This window comes from Talaromyces marneffei, chromosome 2 (assembly GCF_009556855.1).
Source record: "Talaromyces marneffei chromosome 2, complete sequence".
NCBI lineage: Eukaryota > Fungi > Ascomycota > Eurotiomycetes > Eurotiales > Trichocomaceae > Talaromyces > Talaromyces marneffei.
The window spans coordinates 2759968-2784599 of record NC_072349.1 but is presented as its reverse complement, the minus strand read 5'-3'; the positions used below and the strand labels follow the sequence as shown (position 1 = coordinate 2784599).

The window sequence follows — 24632 nt, the reverse complement described above, 5'->3', positions numbered from 1 at the left end:
ACTCGCGAGGCCGTCGGGTAACGCTAGTGGTTGGTCTGGATTGGGAAAGGGCTGGCCCCACATGAGCACAGCACGTAAAAGTGGCGAGGCTCCTGTGCAGCTGGTTTGTTGGCTACAGCAACTATAGAGTATATTTATACTACGAGTATATATTGTAGCTGTTTTTTGATGCCTACTTGTTCGGTATGACTTTTCTGGGTCATCTTGGCAATAAGATAATCTATTTTACTAGCTCAATACCATGATCATCTTTTGCGATGTGAATCATGAAGAAACACCAACACAAACAGCAGATCTAATATCGAGGGACCCAATAGGTACCGGTGCCTAGCGGGATTCCACTCACAAGGTTAGTTAGATTTGATATACCTGCTGTAGCTAGCTACGGTCTAAGGGCCGCTATGCAGGTGTGTGCCTGAACCTGCAGGCATCAATACAAAAGGTGGCACAGCCACGGGAGGCGCGCCGCAAGGCGAGCCACAGAGAATGTAAACGTACAAATGAAACAACGAGTGCAAACTCGTCAAACACGGCAAATGCGGCAAACAATGTAGCCGCAAATAAACAAACAGTGCAAACCCGTCCGCCAGCTCTCCCGTACGTCGTCCTCATCTCATCCCAACGATCCAACACCCACTTTCACACGTAACCCTCTGCACCAAGTCTCGCACCCTTCCTGCGTCGATTCTTGCACCTAATCGTACGCCAGTCCTCGTATCAATCTCATAAGTCGACCGCTCTCATTCGTGCGCTCGTTCACGCTTCTCCAACGCACAAACCCTCACCTATCTGTATGCTCATATCCTCGCTCTTACCTTACAGCACTTCCTCGTTGGCTGGCTCACTTCGTCGTATCAATCCAGGGCTCGTGCTAGCTTCGATACTGGTCCTTACGGGCAAGTGAGCTGGCCTGGCACTCACGTCGCCTGCTTGCGCATTCGTACGCTCTCCCAAGCCAGTGTTAGGGCATTCTACGTAGGACTGTGGGCGTTGAAATCCCCGAGAATTAGACATCGTCCCCTAAAGATAGGGTCCCAATTGATGTCTATAAGGGCTCTCCAGTTACGCCGAGTTGCCCTAACGTACGTGTGATAGGCCCCTAGCCAGCTGTCATAGCAATTCACCACTCTAGTGCTTCTTCCACTCTCCACCACGTCCACCACCATAAAATAGGGGTGGTTAGCGAGGTCTGTACGGGCATTGATCACTACTTTATCCACTATATCCCTCCTTACCGCCGTTACCACTCGGGCATGCTCCCGGGGGGCACTCTGGCCAGTAAAACCTGCAGGAATCTAGGTGGCTAACGTCATATTTACCTACTAGGAGTTCCTAGAGGTATGCTATTACCGCACCTACTTTCAACGCTGCCTTTAATACTATATATACTACAGCGCTAGTATAGATACAGTTGTGCTGAAGCACTAGTATAATTTCTAGCTTAGGGGCGCTTCATTGATAGTTAAGGGAGAATACTAGTCTGCTTCCTTATCCATATCAGGTTGCCTAGTGCTTGGAAAGCCTAGAGGCTCACTTGTAGTTAGCGTCGGTTCCTCCCTAGTCTCTGGGGACTTTAGGGGTTGTGGGGGGTTTGGGACTACTATTCTAAAGCCCTGGGACGTTGGGATACGGTGCTGTAATGTACGGTCCCTAGCTTATTGGATAGCTTGCTTACGAGCTTGCTTAACCTTAGGGCATCTTGGGGATGTGGCTTCGTGGGACTCTCCGCAATTAGCGCACCTAATTAGCACGTGTTGACACAATTTGGCAAGCCTAGCGTTACATCCCATAATATTGCACACTTATGGCTAAGGACCTCATGGTCCCCAGCACAGATAGTGCACCTCGGGGGACGATTCTTACACTCTAGATAGCTAGCATGCCCTATTCCGCCGCACCGAGTGCAAACGCTCTCAGGGCTGATATCCCAATAAGCCTCCGTCTTATAACTTAGTGGAGCCCTCCAACTTTGAGGCCTGCTTTTAGTAGTCCCCGGGCTTCCTCACGGGAGCCTACAGTTACCACTATTGTTGCAAAACCCTGTCTTCTAGCCCGTAGGACCTTAGGGCTCTTGAGCCAGGTGGGATCCCGTTTGAGCCTAAATGGCGTTCCTATCTCTATTTCTTCACGGGCAAGCTCCAAGCTGTTGCTACTATTTATATAGCGCTATATATAGACTCCGTGCACTTTAACGCGCTGCCACTGCTCACTAACCTCTAGTAAGATGACGAGGAGCTGATATCGTTATAGGCTAGCACTAGCACTTTACTAGGCATGCCCTCCTTTATAAGAACTGTAAGATGCCCCAATACCGTATATCCCGTATCAACAGCCCTTATAAAGATAGGTAGTCCTGCGCTATCTAGCGCTCGATTGAGCCATAAAAGGATATCCCGGGTGTCACGTCTTACTGTATCTATAGGCTTATAACGCCTAAAGGCGTCGTTCGTCCTTGCTCCGGGTGCTTATAGGCTTCATTAGCGGTTGCTCCGGCTTACCCTTTGCCTTATTGATTCCACGTTGTTTATTATATTACACCGTCTTCTATTCTCCAGCGTTAGCTTGCTGGGCATTGCCCGCGGTTAATGCCCAATTCTTAGGTGCTTGCTTTGGGGGTGCTGCCTAGGATTTAGCGATATTCCTAGGGACTGTAGGTGTTGATATAGCCTGTTTTTGATAATTCCTTAGAGCTTGATATTGGGGTGGGTCCTGACATCCACTTAAGCTCGTAACTAGGCCCTTAGCTGCGGGAGCTAGCCCCTCTGGGACAGGCGCTAGCCCTTTCCCGGCTTCGGGCCTTGGCGGTGACTCGCTTACCATGACGTCAGGGCCGCTGGATACTGAGATATCGTGAGCCTCTAGAGCCCTAACAGTGGCCTCTAGGGACCCATTTGCTGTAACAAGGAACTGGACTTGGCCCTCCAATGCCCTAATCCTCTTTTCTTGCTCCCCGGAGCGTTCCTCGAAGCGCCTAGTGAGCTCCGAACAGTACACCGTATAGCGAAGGGGACATTAGCCTGGTCTTCCTCATCCCCTAGGATAGGGCCAGCTCGTTTATGGGGGTTGCTTCCTGTCTGCTTTGAGCTAGCGGCCTCAATAGGCTCATTGCTAGATGCCCGCATGGCCCCTGTAAGCCCTGAGATTAGGCTCCTCTCTAGGCCTGCGCTGGCGTTGCCAGGTGCCAATTGCTCCTGTAGCGAGCCCTGGAGTGCCTCAGCTAGGTGTTGCTCTGTTGCTACTGAGCCTCCCCAACCACTGCTCAGCTTTGGGAACAATAGCGATGGCTCTGGGGCCTGACTTTCCTACGTTTGGGGTAGGTGGCCACTAACGACCCCCATCCCATCCCCCGTGGAATTGGGGACTCCTGCGGCCTCTGGGGCACCTTTGGGAGTCTCCATGGGGGTTTCTCGGTGTCGAGAAGCCTATAAAGCCCTCTAGAACGTGTAAAGAGCGCTGTTTTTCAAAAGTGCCGAAACTGGTTAGTATGCATGAGCCTCTAAGAAAATATTATTATAAATATACTTAATAAAACACTAGATTATATTATAAATCTTAAATAATTAAAAATTAATATATTAAAAAAAGATAAAGATAGAATATAATATAATAATAAAATAATACTTATTATTATAATTATTATTACTAAAATAAAATCATATTAGTAAATAGTATATATAATTAAAAAAAATAAAATAATAATAATAATCTAAAATGAAAAAGTAATTAAAATAAATTAGTAATCTAGAAAGAATTTATACTTATTCTAAAATTAATAATTACTAAAATTATTAAAGAATATTATAATTTATTATTATATAAACACTAAAAATTTAAAGATATAATAACTATACATACTATTTTTTTAATAATAAGAAAGTTTATAATTAAATATATTAATTAATATGATAGCTATAACTAGAATAAACTTATTAATTATTAATTATATAAAAAAGTATAACCACTAGAAATACCAGAAAAATTATAAAAAAATATATTAATTAATTTTAAGAATTATTAAAATTAAAAAATCTAATTATAAAAATAAAAATATATAAATATAATTATTATTATTAATTAATTTATAAAATATATTATTATTAGAATAATTAAAAGAAATATAATTATAAGGTAATAATATATAATATTTATATTATAAAAAATATTTAATTAAATAGAATTACTAAGAAAAATTATATCTAATTAAGATAAATTATTTATATTAAGATATTAATAAATAATTATAAAAATATATGAAATTAAATGTAACATTAATAATAAATTATTAATAAATAAATAGATAGAAAGAATGATCTAAACAATTAAATAATATAAGAAATATCTTAATAAAAGAAATATTATATTTTATATAATATATAATATAATATTTAAAAACATATAAATAGAATAAAAAATATAGAAATATTTTAATATAAAGTATAAAGATATACTATAACTTTAAAAAAAAATTATTTATTATAATAAATACTAGAATTAAAAAATATTAAATAATAATTAATTTAGAGAAAAAATAATAAGTTAAAAAAATTATTTATAACTAGATTATTAATATTATTAAATTAAATATAATAATAATTAATTTTTATTATTTTTATTTATTTATTTTATTATTAACTTAGTTTACTTTTTAATTAATTTTATTTTTTTTTTTATCTTTTTTTAACTTTATTAAATCTTTAATTATTTTTTTTATATTATAAGTAATAAAATTACCTACTTATTCTTAAAGTAATTTTTATTAGTTATAAAGATAAAAGATTTTTATAATCTTTTTAATTTTTAAATTTATTTCAAGTAGTAACTAATTTTTATTACTTTTTATCTAAAAAAGTTATATTAAAATTAATATATTTTATTCTTAAAGTGCTTATATTAAATATTCATTATAATAATTAGAACTTTTACTCTTTATATAAGACTTGTATAAATAAATATAATAAGGATAAGAGAATATTAATAAAGATTTGTTCTTTAATATAGTATATAAAATTACTTTTATTAATAATTTCAATAATATAATTAACTTACTATTATAATAAAAATATTTAAGAAAATAAAAATATATTTATAATTTAGTAGAAAAATTTAAATTATTCATTATACTTTTAGGATACTAGTCTTTAAAGAAAAGAATTATTTGAGAATTAATATATTATAGTTAATAGATTAATTCTTAATATTAGTTATATAATTAGAAAGAAGACTAGTTTAAATTATTAACTAATTATATATATTAGATCTAGCGTCTAATATAGTATAATTAGAATATCTTAAGATATATTTAAAGTACAATATATAATACTCTCTATTAAGAATTGATTATATATATAAAAATACTTATTTACTCCTTTAAAACTCTACTTTATTATCTTAAATTAATTATAATAATTTAAATATATATTCTTCTAATAAAGGATATTATATATTATATTCCAGATTATTTTAAGATATCCTAGCTCTATTATATCAAATTCTAGATCTAATATATATAATTATTAATCTATTATTATATTTTTAGATTTATATTTATAGACTAGATTTATTCTTATATAATAATTTTTATTTTTAGTTAAATTATAAGTCTCTAATTTTATTTTATATTCTATTTTAGAGTTTATATTTTATAAATTTAATTTTAGAATACTTATTTTAGTATCTAATTTATTAGAATATTATTATTTTTTTAAGATAAATATATAATTAACTAATAACTTAAACTAGCTTTTGTTTTAATTATATAACTAGTATTAGAAATTAATCTATTAGTTGGAACATATTAATTCTTTAATAATTTTCTTCTCTAAAGGCTAGTATTTTAATAATATAATAAATAATTTAAATTCTCTTATTAAGTTATAGGTATATTTTTATTTTTTTAAATACTTTTATTGTAGAAATAAGGTAATTACATTATATTATTAAAATTAATAATAAAAAAATAACGTTATATATTATATTAAAGAAAATAGTTTTTGATTAATATTCTCTTATACTTATTATATTTATTTATATAAGTCTTATATAAAGAGTAAGTGTTTTAATTACTATAATAAATATATAAAAAATTTTAAGAATAAAGTATATTAATTCTAATATAACTTTTCTAGATAAATAGTAGAAACCAATTATTACTTAGAATAAACTGAACAATAAGGAAAAGATTATAATAAAAATTCCTCTATTTTATAAATAATAGAAATTACTTTAAAAATAAATAGATAATTTTATTGTTTATAATATAAAGAAAATTAAGAAATTAAAGAAGTTAGAAGAAAATATAATAAAAAAAATAAAATTAGCTAAAGAATAAACTAAGTTAATAAAATAAATAAAAAAATATAAATAATAAAAGTTAATTACTACTATATTTAATTCTAGTAATACTAATAATTTAATTATAAATAATTCTTTTTAATTTACTATTTTTTCTTCTCTAAACTGGTAATATTCTTAAATCTTATTATAATAATTTAAATTAATAACTAATTATAAATTTTTTATTAAGTTATATTGTTTTTATCTAACTAGATAATAGATTTAATTATTGTTTTATTTTTTATTTAAGATTTCTTCTATTTTATATTCTTTATTATTAGTTTTATTTTTATTATTTATTAGATTTCTTATTAGTTTCAATAATAAGATATAAAATATTAGATATATTTATTTATATTTTTATTAATAATTAAAGTTAGTAGTTATTATTTTTAAATTTCTGTTATAATTTTAAATAGTCTATATTTAACTATATTAAATTTATTATTTAATTATTTACTTTTTATATTAAAACTTTTTAATGCTGGTATTTATTATAATAAATAATTTTTTTCAATGTTATAGTATATCTTTATACTTTATATTATAATATTTCTTTATTTTTTATTCTATTTACAATATATCTTTAAATATTATATTATATATCTATTATATATATACTATTTATGAAATTATTGTATTAAATTACTTTTTTAATAATATTATATTATATATTATTTATAGATATCTTTTTGAATTGGTAAAATATAATATTTTTTCAATTAAAATACTTTTTATATTATTTAACATAAATTATAGTAATAATAGTAATTCTATTTAATTATTTTAGTTTTGATTTAAATAATATTTATTATTCTTTCTATCTATCTATCTATTTATTAATAATTTACTATTAATAAATTATATTTAATTTTATATATTTTTATAATTATTTATTAATATCTTACTATAAATAATATTTATTTTAATTAAACATAATCTTAGTAATTTTATGTAATTAAATATTTTTTATAATATAAATATTATATATTATTTTATAATTATATTCCTTGTAATTACTTTAATAATAATATATTTCATAAGTTAGTTAATAATAATAATTATATTTATACTTTTTTATAGTTTTTTAAATATTTTTAGTAGTTATATTTTCTTATATAATTAGTAATTATTAGAAATCATTTATTCTTGTTATAGTTATTATATTAATTAACGTATTTAATTATAAATCTTTTTATTACTAGAAATTAGTATATTTATTATATTTCTTTTATTATTTAATTAATTTCTTAGTATTTATATAATACCAGAATATAATATTCCTTAATAATTTTAGTAATTATTAATTTTAAAATAAGTAACGTAATCGCTCTCCGGAAACGCGCTCTATTCTATTTACTACATTCTAACACGTCAGAAATGCCACCAATGCGCAAAAAAGACCCTTTAAAATCGGCTCAGATTGAGGGCAAGATTGAGCTAACCATCTCCGATTTGAAAAATGGAAGAATTCGCAGTATTCGTGAAGCTGCAAGAATCTATACAATCCCCCGTACGGCCCTCCAAGATCGACTGAATGGAGTACCATATCAACATGCGATACGCGCCAACAACCATAAATTAACTCAATTTGAGGAGGAATCGCTTATTAAATGGGTGCTTGATCTAACAAAACGTGGATTACCACCCCGGCACTCTCTTGTACGAGAGATGGTGAATTATCTTCTCTCACAACATGGAAATCGACAGGTTGGAGAAAAATGGGTATATAACCTTGTTAAACGTCGCCCAGAGATTGAATCAAAGTTCTCACGAAGATATAATAACTATGAACGTGCTAACTGCGAAGATCCAAAGATAATTCAAGAGCATTTTGATCGCGTACAAGCTGCTATATCTAAGTATGGAATCTTACCAGAAGATATCTATAACTTTGATGAGACGGGCTTTGCTATGGGACTCTGCGCAACTGCAAAGGTTATTACCGGAAGTGATCGATATGCTCGGCCGAAGCTTTTACAGCCTGGCAATCGAGAATGTGTGACTGCTATTAAAGCAACAAATTCAACTGGTTGGGCTCTACCTTCGTACATTGTTTTCAAAGCAAAGAAAAACGTGCGATTAGGTTGGTTTGATGATCTACCAAGTGATTGGAGGATTGATATTAGTGAAAATAGCTGGACTACAGATCAAATAGGATTAGAATGGCTTAAAACCCATTTTATTCCTAATATTAATGGCCGTACAATGGGAAGATATCGAATGTTGATTCTTGATGGCCATGGAAGTCATTTAACGGCAGAATTTGACCATACATGCATTGAGAATAATATTATTCCAATCTGTATGCCACCTCATTCTTCACATCTTTTATAGCCTCTTGATGTTGGTTGTTTTGCAGTTTTAAAGCGACATTATGGGCAGCTTGTTGAGCAGCGAATAAGGCTTGGATTCAACCATATCGATAAAATTGACTTTCTTACGGCATTTCCAAAGGCTCGTACAATGGCATATAAAGCTCAAACTATACGGAATAGCTTCGCAGCAACTGTATTGGTACCTTTTAATCCAGATTAAGTTATACAACAACTTACTATTCAATTGAAGACTCCAACACCCCCTCCTAGTCGATCAAGCAATATACAATCTTCATGCTTACAAACCCCTCAAAACCCACGTCAATTTAATCGCCAAATGATTACAATTAAGGAGCGAATGAGCCGGCGTACGAGAAGCCCATCTGAGGTTATTGATGGAGCAATTTCACGGATATCAAAGGCTTATGAAATGAGTATTAATGAGCTTACAATTGTACGAAAGGAGGTTCATGATCTACGCGCGGCGCATGAAAAAGAGAAGCAAAAACGTCAAAGATCTAAGAAGCAGATAGCTACTGAGCAAGGGATTACTAGAGAAGAAGTCCAAGCACTCGTATAAGGGCAGGTTGAGGCATCTCAAGTGGTTACTACTACTCCTGCTGGTCCTACTGATCCGGAGCTCCCAGCTTCTCAACCGACTGGTCGTACGCCGCCAATTTCGCTGCAGTGGTTGTGGGATTGAAGGGGATAAAATAAACCGATGTCCTAGTCGTACTAGTAATTAATTTTTTGTATATAATTTGTATGTGAGTTAGAAATTAGGATTTGAAATCAGAATAGAGCGCATTTCCGGAGAGCGGTGGCCGGATCGCTTACATGGCCGGACCGCTTACCGATTACGTTATAGATTTTTCCTAGATTATTAATTTATTTTATTTAATTATTTTCTTATTTTAAAATACTATTACTATTATCTTATTTTAATCTATTTATAAGATAATAAAAAGTAGGTAAATTTATTTTTTTTAATCTCTTTTATTAGCTTTAAAAAATAGTTTTTAAGATTTAGTAATTATTTTTTACATTATTACTAATTAGAGTATAATATAGGAATATAATATAGATTTTAATTTTGTATATTACGATTAGTTTCTTTTTAATTAAATAATTCTCTAGTTCTTTATTAATAATAATAACTTTTAATACTTTCTATTGATAGATAAGCTTTTTATATAGAAACTAGGGTATCTCTTTTATTATAATATTTAATATTACTTATATATTTAATTATTTTAAGAAGGCATATTATATAATAAGAATTTTCTTTTTTTTATTATTTAATAGTATATATATAAAATCTATTATAATATTTTTTAAACCTTATAATATATTAGTTTTAGATATAATTTCTTTTTTATATAATAAATATTATATATATAGTTAGTACTTAGTATATTATTATATTTATTTTAATATATTTTTATATATCTCTTCTTACTAATAATAACTAGTAATTTATTAATAAAAATATTTTTTTAATATCTTATTTTATTACATATTATTATAATGATTCTCTTTCTATTATCCTTCTTTTTAATAATTTATTATTATCATATAAGTATTTTAAATAAGAAACTTTAATATATTATATTTAAATCCTTTAATCTTAGTCTTATTATAGCTTATAGGTTATTCTCATCTCATTAAAAATCCAATATATTCTTTATATGTATTTAAATATACCTTATTTAATATTTTATTCTTTAATTAATAAGAATATACTTGTACTAAAATTCTATAAAATTATATCTATATAAAGTTATTAATATTTAACTTTTTATTTTTTATTTTTTTATTTTTTTTTACAGTCAATTTTTAACATAGTTTATTTATTACTATATATTTCTTATCTAAAATATATTTAATTATAAAGTTAAATAATAAATCTAAGCTAATTAGTTTATTATTAATATACTAAATAGATTAGCAATAAATTAATTAAATTAACTGTTAATATTCTTATCTTAATTTTTAAGATAAAATAGATATTATATAACTAGTATTAAAACTTTTTTAATATCTTTAAAATACTATAAAATTTATATTTTTAATTTATATTTAATTAGATATTATCTTCTTTAGTATATTTATATTAATTAGTACTATCTTTTATTCTTTTAAGTTTATATTTATTACTATTAATACTATTATACTATAATTAGATAAAAATACTATTGATATCTTACTTAACTTTATTTTTAATATAAAAAAAGAATTCTTTTATTTAATTTTTGAATACAATTTAATCTTTTATAGTAGATTAATAATTTAAATTTTGTTATAATTATTTTAAAAAAAATTTATTATCTTAAAGATATAAAATTTATTTTTTCATATTTTAAAGTATAAATTAATTATTAATATTCTTTATCTTAATAATATCTGGAATTTTATTTAAATACTTATAATAGTTTAGTAAGTATTAAAAATCTAGCATAACTCTATAGAATAATCTATATAAATTAATATTAGTAATTATTATATAGAAAAAATAAATACAGAAGAGGATAAATAATAAAAAATATTTTAGGCATGTGTAGGAGATATAATTATATTAGACTTAGTATCTATTAGTCAGGTATACGTAGAGTATAGGATGTATACTAGACTAGTATGCTATACATATTAGTACGGATAGTCCTTCTATACTATGATGTTACGGGCACCCTAGCTCGGCCTAATGGCCGCTAGAAGTGCCCTTATGCTTGAGACTATGAGGGCTCCTTATAGGCATGTGGCCTATAAGCATGCTCGAAGGCCCTTGGCGACTACGCCGTATAGGGGCGAGATGAGCGCCTGGATTTATGTAATGCCCGAGACTGTTAGGGGCTGAGACCCCGAGGCCCTAAGGGCCCCGGGACCTAGCCAAGGCTACAACCGAGTCTGTCATAGCCTGTAGTGCTCTATATAGACTTTAAACTTGATTAATAATAATAATAATAATAACAATACTATGATGTTAGCTGTAAAGTTAGCTGAGATAAAAGCTAGATTTCAACCTAGTTAGACTACTTGTTTATTTATATCAAACTAAAACTTTTTTGATCTTTCTTGACTGAGTGTTACATCTTACTTAAATATAACCCTAAAAAAAATAAAGATTAAAAAAAAGACTAAAATAACAAATGTATAATATTAAATTTTAGTTTATATTATATAAATTAAAGAGTTATAGAAATATAAATGGATAGATATAAAAATAAAAAGATAAATAAACATGATAAATTTATATAATATAAAAATCATAATAAAGACTAGGGTAATTATTATAAAGAAAATGAAAGTAAAAAAATTAATAATAAATTTTATATATACTTTTAATAATCTCTTGAAATATCTAGTTAATTATATATATAAAAATAATATTAATTAAAACTTAGATTATCTAAATAGTTTTGAATATTATAATGCTATAGAAATTAATAAAGAAATAAAAACTAAAAAGAAATAAACAAAAAGTTATTTTTAAAGAGATTAAAGCTAATTAATATATTTATTTTATTACTATTATAAGGGATATAATAGAGTAAAAACTTAAGTTTTAAATAATAATATTTGTAGTAATAATATATTAATATTATAAATTTAACTAAGCTAATATACTAATTTCAACTTTATGAAAAGTATTAGTAGAATTTAGATCAAATAAAATAAGATTTTTTTAATAGATAGTTTTTTTAGTCTGCTAGAAGTAGATTGATTAAAAATTATTTTTAATTACTATATATAAATTAAAGTAGCCAATCTAAAAACTATTCATAAATAAAATATTTAAAAATAATAAAATTTTAAATTATTTATAATTAATTATTATTAAAATATTGAATATTATAAAGACTTTTTTCTAAATTTTTAAGATCTATATATAAATAGATTATGATTTAAATTATTATTAATATTTAATTATAATTATAATATATAAGAAGATTAAGACTGTTGAAATCTTAAGTTATAGTAGCTAATAATATACTAAATAAGATTTTAAAATTAATTATTATAATCTATATATTCTATTTAATAAAAAATAGATAGCTACGTTGCCCTGGAGTTTAAACTTTGCGCACCTATGAAAACGCACCTACGTAGGTAAAAAGTACTGCGGGAAAGAATCCAAGTTATAAAAGACTCCTCCAGCATCCCAGTTACCGGCTTTGGGCATCTCAATCGACGTGGTTGAGCCATGCCACCAAAAAGACCGAAAAGGGGTGCGCCGTGGCCTACACCACGGTTCGCAGAGGGCCGGGGTTGAGGCACCTACATATAGACTAGGGGCACGCGTCTATTGTGATGTTTACAACTGCCGGAATGGCAGTTGCAGCATTCCAAAGCATATGTGCCGTAGCAACAAGGCACAGATGCCGCAGAGCTATCTGCTAGGGGCCGGTGTGCGTATTGACGTTCCGACATTTATATATTTTTAACTTCTTATCTGCATCTTATTAATACTATATTAAAACTAATTTAGCTAGGTAATTTAATAGTACTATCTTCTATTATTATATATATAGTATTTAATAGATATTAAATATATATAATTTATATATTAATTTATATTTAGTCTATTATTACTATTAGCATACTTTTAGGTAAATATGCTTATGGTGCTAAGTTATATAAGAAGGCTAATATTCTAGTAATCTCTAGTCTATAACGTAATCGGACACCGAGCTGATCAATTCTCTCCGGAAAACGCCCTCTATACGAATTTCAAACCTGCATTTCTAACCTACATATAAAATATATACAAAAAATTTAACTACTAGTACGATTTGGACATCGGTTAATTTTATGCCCAATAATCCCACATCCACTGCACTTTGGTGGCGCTCGTACGCGTGGTTGAGAGGCCTGAGGCTCGGATTCAACTGGTGCAGCCGGAATAGACTCAGAGGCCTTATTTCGACTAGCTATTAATTCCTGGGCTTCCTGCGCTGTAAGAGAGCCTTCATAAGATATATGAGCTCTAGATCTTTTACGCTTTTTCTTCTCCTTCTCATTTGCAGCGCGTAAATCATGCACTTCTTTCCGTACAATCAGGAGCTCATTAATACTCATTTCGTACGCCTTCGACATGCGATTGATTGCTTGATCAACCCTCTCTAAGGGGCTTGTTGGATGATCATTGATCCGCTTCTTGATTGTGGTAATCTGACGCTTGAACTGACGTGGATTTTGAGGTGTCTGTAGACAGGAAGATTGTGAATTGCTTGATCGACTTGGAGGGGGTGTTGGAGTTCGAAGTTGAACTGTAAGCTTTTGGTAAACGTGCCCTGGGTCAAGTGGCACTAATCCAGTTGCTTTGAAGCCATTTTGAATATTCGTAGCTTTATAGGCCATCGTACGAGCCTCCGGAAATGCTGTAAGAAAGTCATATTTATCAATATGATTGAATCCGAGCCGTATGCGCTGCTCAACAAGCTGTCCATATTGTTGCTTTAAAACAGAGAAGCAGCTCACATCAAGAGGCTGTAAAAGATGTGATGAATGAGGTGGTATGCATATTGAGATGATATTATTCTCTGCGCATATCTGGTCAAATTGAGCTGTTAAATGACTTCCATGGCCATCAAGAATAAGCATTCGATATCTTCCTTTCGTACGGCTTGTTGTATGAGGAATAAAATGCTTTTGAAGCCATCTAAGCCCAATCTCATCTGTAGTCCAGCCATTCTTGCTGATATCAAGCCTCCAATCCTGTGGGAGTGTCTCAAACCAGCCTTGTTGATAATAGGTTGTTGCTTTAAAAATGACGTACGAGGGTAAAGCCCATCCTGTAGAATTGACTGCTTCAATTGCTGTAACCCATTCACGGTTACCAGGTTGCAATAAATAAGGCCTGCTATATCGATCACTGCCTGTAATAACTTTAGCAGTTGCGCAGAGGCCTATAACAAAGCCAGTCTCATCAAAGTTGTATATATCTTCGGATAGGATCCCATATTCTTGTATAGCGGCTCGTACGCGGTCAAGATACTCCTGTATTATCTTAAATATCCTCACACTTTGCTCGCTCATAGTTATATCTCCGTGAGAATCGCAATTTAACCTCTGGATGCCGGTTAACAAATCGATAAACCCATTTCTCACTAACGTGCTCATCTTCACGTTGAGAAAGAAGAAGATTAGCCATATCTTGTACGAGAGATGGCCGGGGTGGTAATCCACGTTTATCAAGATCAAGAATCCATTTTTGAAGAGATTCCTCTTCATATTGAGTCATTTTATGACTATTGGCGCGTTTTTCAGCTCGATATTCGATGCCGGCAAGACGACGGCGAAGAGTTGTATATGAAACATTATAAATCCGTACAGCTTCACGAATAGATTTGATTCTTCCATTTTTTAAATCAGATATAGCAAGCAGTATCTTCCCCTCTTGTTCAGCCAACTTTTGGCGATTTGCTGTACGATTTGGTGGCATGGTGACGCGTTAGAAATTGGTATAAAGAAATATTTGAAGTATTTTGACGCGCTCGGGGGGGCTGATCCGCTCGGTGTCCGATTACGTTATAAGTTTAAATTCTTTTAATTGAATTGATTAATAGTGTCTAATATATTTCTAACTAGTAGTAAAGTGATCTCATAGTAGATCTGCTATAAGGATAATAGGTATTTATTATATTCTAGAATCTTTAAGACCCTAACTTGTTATAGTTCTAGCCGCTTCTGTAGTAGTGGTTAAGGTGATCGTAGATATAATTATAGTTGTAGTTTAGGTTATAGTATTAATATATTTAATATATATGGTTAAGCTACTAAGTGAGTACTAATTCTTAGTATAGATAGTACTAGGAGTGAGGATGAGTTGGTTTATTCTTAGCTTAATAATATAACTATCTGAGTTCTAAATTAGCTTAGGTTACTCTCTTAATATAATATTAAGGGTTGATGATGGCGTTTTTATTAGATTGACATAGGTAGTTAATAATTAGCTTTAGAGATCTTCCTATAGAGTTTACGACAGTCAATGAAGTATTATAATTATGATTATTAACACAATTTGATTATAATTAGGATTATAATTATTAATATAAATTGATTATGATTATAATTATAATTATTATTATTCAGGAATAAAGGCTAATAATATTTATTTAGAAATACAAAATAATTGAAGGCTTACTATAAAATAATAATTTTATTATTTAGTATTAAAAAATAATTAAAATCTTTATAAAGAATAATAACTTTTATTATTTAATATTAAAAACTAATTAAAATCTTACTACATAATAATAAACTTTTAATATTTAGTACTAAATAATAATTTATATTATTTAATAATAAGAAATAACAAAATTCTTATTAAAAAAGTAATAAAATATTAGTAAAGAATAATAACCTTTGTTATTTAGAAATAGAATAAAATCTTACTATAAAATAATAAATTTTATTTCATAATAAGAAATAATAAAATCTTTATAAAGAATAATATTAAATATATAATTTAATAATAAAAAATATTAAAGTTTTAATAAAAGATAATATTTTTAATATAATAAAAGAATAAAAGTCTTATATTATTTTTTATGAAAACTTTAATATTTTTATTATTAAATTACTAAGCAATATAAATTATAATTTTATATTAAAAATTTAATTATTTCTTATTATATAATAAAATTTATTACTTTTAGTTAATGAAACTTATTATTTTCTATTATTTAATTAATATTATTAAATAATAAAGTTATTTATTTTATACTAAAATATCTATTACTTTTTTATTTTTAATTAAAATCTTTACTTTTTATTACTATTTAATAAAGATACTTATTTTTAACACTTTTATTATTTCTTTTTAAATAATATAAATTATTATTCTTTAGTTCAAAAAATAAAAATTATTATTTTATACTAACATTTTAATTATTTTTTATTACTATTTTAAAGATTTTTTAATTATTGATCATTATAAGAAAAATGATTCTTTACGAAGGTTTTATTATTTTTTTAATAAGAATTTATTATTTCTTATTAAATTATAAAAATTATTGTTCTCATACTAAACCTTTTATTATTTATTAAAAGATTTATTATTTTCTATTACTATTTATTATAATTTTATTAGATTTGTATTAAATTATAAAATTTTATATTTTTTATTAAAATTATTATTTTATAAAATATAATATATGTTAAATATTCTCTAACTTTTTTTAAATTACTTTAATATTTTTTAATTTAACTTATTAATTATTATTTTTTTATAAGATTAAGCTTAACTAGTTTTTAATTATTAATTATTAATTATAATTACTAAATATTTATTATATTATTATTTTAAATTCTCATTTTATAGATGTATTAATTATTTTTCTAATTCTTTCTATACTTTTTTAGTCTTTAATTTAATCTAATCTATTAATTCTTAATTTTTTATAAGGCCTCAGCTATCTCCTAATTCTGATTACAATCTGACTAGTTATACTTATTAAGTATATTCTTACTATATTAAACTAATATTAGATCTAGTATAGATATTAGATATTTCTAATACCTAATTCTAACTTATAATTAATTATATATTAGTAGATATATTATATACTCTTGGTATTCTCTAACTTAGTATCTAAAATAATATTAAACCTCTATTTATCTTATTTCTACCTTATATTAAAGCTTTACTTAAACCTTATTAGATTAATATTACCCTAGTCAGATTATTTAATTTACCCTCTAAATCATTCTTAATATTCTTATTAGTATTAGATCTATTACCCCTATAGTTCTTATAGTATATATTTCTAGGATTAAAAGGTAATATTCTTTTATTCTCTTGATACCTTACTAATTTTTTATTCTATTTATTAATTAGTAAGTTAAATATTTAAAATTAGAATATATATTAATACCTATTTATATAATCTATTATATAATTTAAGTAATCTCTATATATATAACTTCTCTAACCTAGAGAAATATTAAATATTTCCTATAAATCTCAGTAAGTGTTAATATTATTAATATACTAGTATAAGTATGATATAATAATATAGAGTAAATACTTATTTTAAGTTATACTTAGATCTAGCTTATAAAGGCTAGAAGTATATAAAATATCTCAATAATAAAAGATTAATAAAGACTAACTTAGATATTCTTAAAGAATTAGTAATAAAAATAATATATAGAAAAAAATAATATAATAGGTATTAAAAGAAATAAATGAATAACATTAAAAGAAGAAAAGCGGGTTGTAGGTTACCTAAGGTGAAGAAAAGTTCAAACGAGGTGTAAAGTTCAACTACAACCCTCTATAACACATAATTAATACCACTTAAACACCACCACTCTATAACATATTAAATAGTAATATATTATCTATTCTTACTACACCTCCTATCTATTCTCTCTTTCAGTCTCTCTATACTAATTATAGTTATTGTATAGGGTTTAATATATTTATACTCTATCCCCTCTAATACGGAACTAATAAGAGATTATAATTTATGATCTAATAAAGATATATCTAACCCGAAATAAAGAGACTCAGTTTCTATTCTAGCCTAGAAATACTATCTATCTAGACTTAACTTTAAACATCTATTAATTATATACTAACCTATATAGGAAGATATTTCTAAGTATAGCTTAATTATTTCTAGTTATCAGTCTAAAGTTATTATATAATATATTAGTAATAAGCTTACTATTCTAGAATACCTACTATTTCCTAGCGGAGAGGATAGACATTTAATATTTATTTACGAAGAAAATCTATTACTAGATGATATAAATAAGAATATATTAAGAGCTATATTTAATAATCTTTAATCTAATATAAGTTTATAATTAATATTTATTAGACTTATACTTAATACTTATTTACTAAGATTTAATAGTCTATTAAATAAGTTAGAGGTTTGAATAATACTTCTATATACTATTAGCACTATAAATATATTAGAATTAAATATTATAGGAATATATATCTGGATCTTTATATATTCTATATTACTAATAAATTTAAAGAAATAGATTATCTTATTATTAAAAGCTATAATAATATCTAATTATATTTTTAGAAAGTAGTTAAGGAATTACAAAGCTATATTTTTAAAGATCCTATAAAGGAAAATCTAATAAAGGCTTAAAGACTCTTAGATATTAAATCTATTCTTAACCTATATTAATCTAGTATTAAATATAGACTTAGATAATACTCCTCCTTTCGTGTATAACGTAAATCCCAAGCGACCCGCCCACCTCTCCGAAAAATAACTCGCTATATTGATTTCAAATCCCAATTTCAAACCCACATACAAAAATATATACAAAAATCTAACTACTAGTACGGCTGGGACATCGATTAATTCTATGCCCTTCAACACCACAACCACTGCACCGAAATTGGCGGCGTACAACTGCTTGAGGAGCTCGGAGCCCCGGCTAGGCCGGAGCAGTAGTAACAGCTTGAGATGCCTCAATCTGACCTTGTACAAGCGCTTGAGCTTCCTCTCTAGTAATCCCTTGCTCAATTGATATCTGTTTCTTAGACTTTTGGCGCTTTTGCTTCTCTTTTTCATTTGCAGCTCGTAAATCATGGATCTCTTTCCGTACAAGTACAAGATCATTCATTGTTATTTCATAGGCTTTTGATATTCGCATAATTGCTTGATCAATCACTTGATTTGGGGTTCCTGTACGCTCATTTATACGTTTTGTAATTGTAGTTGTCTGGCGTACGAATTGACGTATATTTTGAAGTGTTTGTAAGCAGGATGATTGTGTATTGCTTGATCGACTTGGAGGGGGGGTTGGTGTTTTTAATCGAATATTAAGTTGTTGAATAACTCGATCCGGATTGAATGGCACTAATCCGGTGGCTACAAAGCTATTCTGAATAGTTCGAGCTGTATATGCCTCCGTACGAGCCTGCGGGAATGCCATCAAAAAGTCCAATTTGTCGATATGATTGAATCCATGCCTCATTCGTTGCTCAACCTGCTGCCCATAATGTCGCTTTAAAACTGCAAAACAGCCAACATCAAGAGGCTGTAATAGATGTGAAGAATGAGGTGGCATACAGATTGGAATAATATTATTCTCAGTGCATGTACGATCAAATTCTGCAGTCAAATGGCTTCCATGGCCATCAAGAATCAACATTCTATATGATCCCATTGACCGGCCATTAATATAAGGAATAAAATGGGTTTTAAGCCATTCTAATCCTATTTGATCTGTAGTCCAGCCATTTTCACTAATATCAATCCTCCAATCACTTGGTAGATCATCAAACCAGCCCAATCGTACATTTTTCTTTGCCTTGAAAATAATGTACGAAGGAATAGCCCAACCAGTTGAATTTGTTGCTTCAATTGCAGTCACCCATTCTTGATTTCCAGGTTGTAAAAGCTTTGGCCAAGCATATCGATCGCTTCCAGTAATAACTTTTGCACTTGAACAGAGTCCCATAGCAAAACCAGTCTCATCAAAATTATAGATATCTTCTGGTAGGATCCTATACTCAGATATAGCATCTCGTACGCGATCAATATGTTCTTGAATAATCTTCGGATCTTCGCATTTAGCACGTTCATAATTATATTTCCTTGCGGATTTGGAATCAATCTCTGGACGGCGTTTAATCAGATTGGTTACCCAATTTTTTCCAACTTGTGGTTTGCCATATTGTAATAGAAGATAATTGACCATGTCTCGTACGAGAGAATGCCGGGGAGGTAATCCACGTCGATCTAAATCAAGAACCCATTTAACAAGTGAATCCTCCTCAGATTGAGTCAATTTATGGTGGTTGGCGCGCTTTTCACCCTTATATTCGATGCCTTTAAGTCGATCTCGAAGAGTTGTACGAGAAATATCATAAATCCTTGTAGCTTCACGAATATTGAGAATTCTTCCATTTTTCAAATCAGAAATAGCAAACTGGATCTTTCCCTCTATCTGAGCAGATTTTAAGGGATCTTTCTTGCGAATTGGTGGCATTTTGACGCGTTGAAATATGAGAAATCAATATAGCGAGTTATTTTTCGGAGAGGTGGGCGGGTCGCTTGGGATTTACGTTAGTAGGCTAAGTTCTATACTACAAAAGATATATATATTAATAAAGACTAGTATTATTAATATATAATTAGCCTATCTAAGATTTTTAAAAGAATAAAGGCATATTTTATCTATATCTAGATTATATATATCTATACTAATAATATTTTAAGAAATATTTCAAGGATATATTAACAGAATATAAAATAAGTTTTAGTATAGTGTATTTTTTATTTAATCTAGATTTTTTATAGTAAATTCTTAATCTAGAGAGCTTTATAATTAATTTAATAGAGTTTTATAGAAAGAATTATTATTTCTTCTTTAGATTAACTTGTCGTAAACCGGGTGCTTCACAAGCGTCTAGATCAGAGTAAACTCGTCACTGAACGGCGGTTCGGTGGTATTCTGCTTAAGAAAGGGCAGGTAGCCAAAGTAATAAACAAGATAGCCTTAGTTAACTAGATCTATGAGCAATAGTATACTCAAGGTTAAACAGTTAATTCAAGACGATAGAGTAAAACTAAATACATGGTAAATGAGTGTCCTTATATATTCCATCGTTAACATAGCCATCAGAGCCATGCTCTCATTAGGGCTCTGTTGGCTCCGTTCTTGGCGAACATATCCGTCATAGCCGTTCTCTAACAAACGGCTCTGTTGGCTCTGTTACCCTGACCCTATGGTTGCGGATAATCCTTTGTTCCATCGTGCATTAGTGTCCGTAGACTAGCGTCTGATCTATTGGCTGTGACTTTCTTGATTCTCTGACATAACTAAAAGCAGGAAACTATTTTATTATAAATATTTTCTATTTATATTAAGTTAATATTTAACTCTTAAATACTTATTAAATATCTATTTAATAGAGGCTAGAGATTTATAGATACTTATAATAGTTTTAACAAGTAATTAAAAGGTTCTATATCATAATAATTACCTTATTTAATTTGATATTTATATTTTATATAATTAGAATTGATATCTATATATAATATTAATCCTTTAAAATATCTATAATTATATTCTACTACTATTATTAAGAATAAATAAAAAGTATATAAGGTTATTGATATTATTAAATAATAGGATTTTAATATTTTAATACACTATTAGTATAGCCTAGCCTCTATTAATATTTTATATAGTACTAATATCTTATAAAGAAGCTTTTTTTATCTCTAGTATTTCTCTTATTTAAAAAGAAGTAGAAGGATAAAGGTATATAAGCTATTAAAACTATCTTAAATAATACTAATAAGCTATAATATTTAACTTATAAAGAGTAACTTCTCTTCTATCTAGAGAGAATATATATTATAAATAAAACTAGCTTAAGTATATATTTAATAGAGATCTAGTACCAATAGAAAATTCTAGGAGTATTTTATAAGTATTAATTTAATAAATAATAATTATCCCTTTAATTAATAGTAGATCTAGAAGTTTATTAAAATAGAGAATAGTTATAAATGTTATTATATATTATACTAATATTTAAGTATAGCTTTTTTCTATAGCTAAATATCTTAAAGTAAATCTATTATTTAAAATAGTTATAAGAAAATTTAAAATATTTTTAATTACTAGATAGAATAAATTAATTATAAATAATTTATATTTAACAGATATTTAACAGATATTTATACTATACTAAATATATACTTAACAAATAATAATGTCTATATATATATATTTATAGATAGTAATATATATAAGGTATATAAAACTATATTTTATACCTTATCTATGGCTTTAGAAGAGATATCTAGAAAATCTATTTAATAGGCTTATATATGTAGTAGACTATAACCTCAAGGAATTTATACTATTATAATTAATATATATAGAAAATAAGCACTATATAAATATAGCATCTATACTTTTATTATATATTAAATTTTTTAAAAATTCTTTATTTCTTAATTTATAGTTATTTATAGTTTACTAATTTCTTTTCTTTTTTTTTATTATCTTAAAAAATATTTACTCTTTGATTTTACTTTTAGATATATACTATACTAGTTTTTAATATAGAAGATCTATATATATAATTAATCTATATCTTAGATACTTAGAGTTATTATAAAGGTCTATATAATTTAATTTATATTTAAATCTTATTATTTATTTAATTTCTTTTTATTTATCTTCTATAGGTTATTCTTTTATAAGTATTTTTTTATAAAGTATCTTGATATTCGCTCTTAAGATTTTTATAATTATTATTATTTTTCTTTTTAGTTAATTAGTAACCCTTTAATTTTTATAACTATATAGTTTATATATATATATATTATTTCTATATATATTGATTTACTTTATAATTTTATTAAAGCTATAATACTTATTAGTATAATAATTATTAATGCTATAATCTTCTTAATCCTATTTAATATAATTTTCTTAATCTTTGTTATTAAAATTAGTAGTTTTTAGTTATCTCTCTTATTTTAGACTCTTATATTTTTTTATATAATATCTTTTCTTATAGTAGTTATAATATTTAATATTATTCTTATCTGTTAGCTTCTTACCAAACTTTTTTTATTTAGTTATAACATATAATTCTATTAGTATTAGTCTTAGAAGAATTATATTTATATTAATTCTAATTTATTTAGTAGTAGTTTTTTAATATAGGTATAATTATACATTTTTATTTTTATATTTTTTTATTATTTCTATTTTATTTTATTATAAATGTTAATTATATTTTTTATTTTATTAAGTTGATATAGCTATTTGAAAAGAAAATTTATAATTTATAATAAATACATTAAAAGTTATGAAATAAATATATGAGTATTTAAATAAAATATTAAATATTAAAATAGAAAAGATTATTAATTCGTCTATATCGTAAGATCTAAATAATATTTATATTTTTATTAAAATAATAGGCTCCTTTAAAATAGTTCTAGAGAAATTCTAAATTAATATAAATTTATTATATCTATTTCTAATATAAGAAGATAAATTCCATTAAAAAACTAAGTAAAAGATTTTCTTGTATTAAAAATGAAGGTAAGTAATATATATAGTGATAACATTTCTATTTAATTATAATATAATACTATTAATTATTATTCTAGTAGTAAATATAAATGTACAAGAATAAAATATAATATTAATAACATATTAGAAAAAGTAATATCTAGCTAAATATAAATTTAAAGAATATAAATAAATATAAAGAATCAATATAATAATATTAAAGAATATAAGAATTATAATATTTTAGAAATATTAAAGAAGTTTTAGGATTAATTATATAATATTTATTTTACTTTAAAAATTAATATAGAAATTTTAATAATTTAATTAATTTAGATTTAGCTGTTTAATTTCATAATTAAATATATTTTAAATAAAAAATATAATATAGAATATAGAATAGTAAAGAGATTTTATTAATAAATTATTACTTATTATTACTAATAAAAAGAGATATAAAAATAAATATAAAAATATATTAAATACTAAATATATAATACTTATATTAAAAAAATTGTATTTAGAATTAATAAATTTTATATACTACTAAATAATAAAAAGAAAAGAATTCTTATGATATATAATTTCTTAAAATAAATAAAGATATAAATAATATTATAAATGAAAATTATTAAAAATTATTATTATTAATAAATAACTAGAGAATTATTTAATTAAAAAGAAATTAATAATAATATAGGAAATAACGATTAAATCTTAAAAAATTATCTTTTAAAGTTAATAAAATCAACTAAATTAACAATGTAAATTTATTTCTTCTTTATTATTGTAAATAGATTAAATCTTTATTAGAAATATAGATATATCTCTTTTCTAATTAAATATAAAATATAGTATAATCATATTAATTAAACTATTTACTTTAATATAATAAGTATTAATATAAAAATCAATTTATAATATTTAAACCTTTTTTAAAGCTATAAATATATT

The 24632-nt window shown here is 26.8% G+C and overlaps 1 protein-coding gene across 1 annotated transcript; it reads right to left on the bottom strand.

Annotated features, from left to right (window-relative positions):
* Positions 1-2879: 2879 nt before the first annotated feature.
* On the bottom strand, positions 2880-3398 carry EYB26_003356 (uncharacterized protein; the record flags this gene model as incomplete). Its single annotated transcript, XM_054262657.1, has 2 exons — positions 2880-3263; positions 3330-3398. The coding sequence occupies 2 exons, from the start codon at positions 3396-3398 to the stop codon at positions 2880-2882; spliced, it is 453 nt and encodes a 150-aa protein (XP_054118632.1).
* Between the last annotated feature and the right edge of the window lie 21234 nt (positions 3399-24632).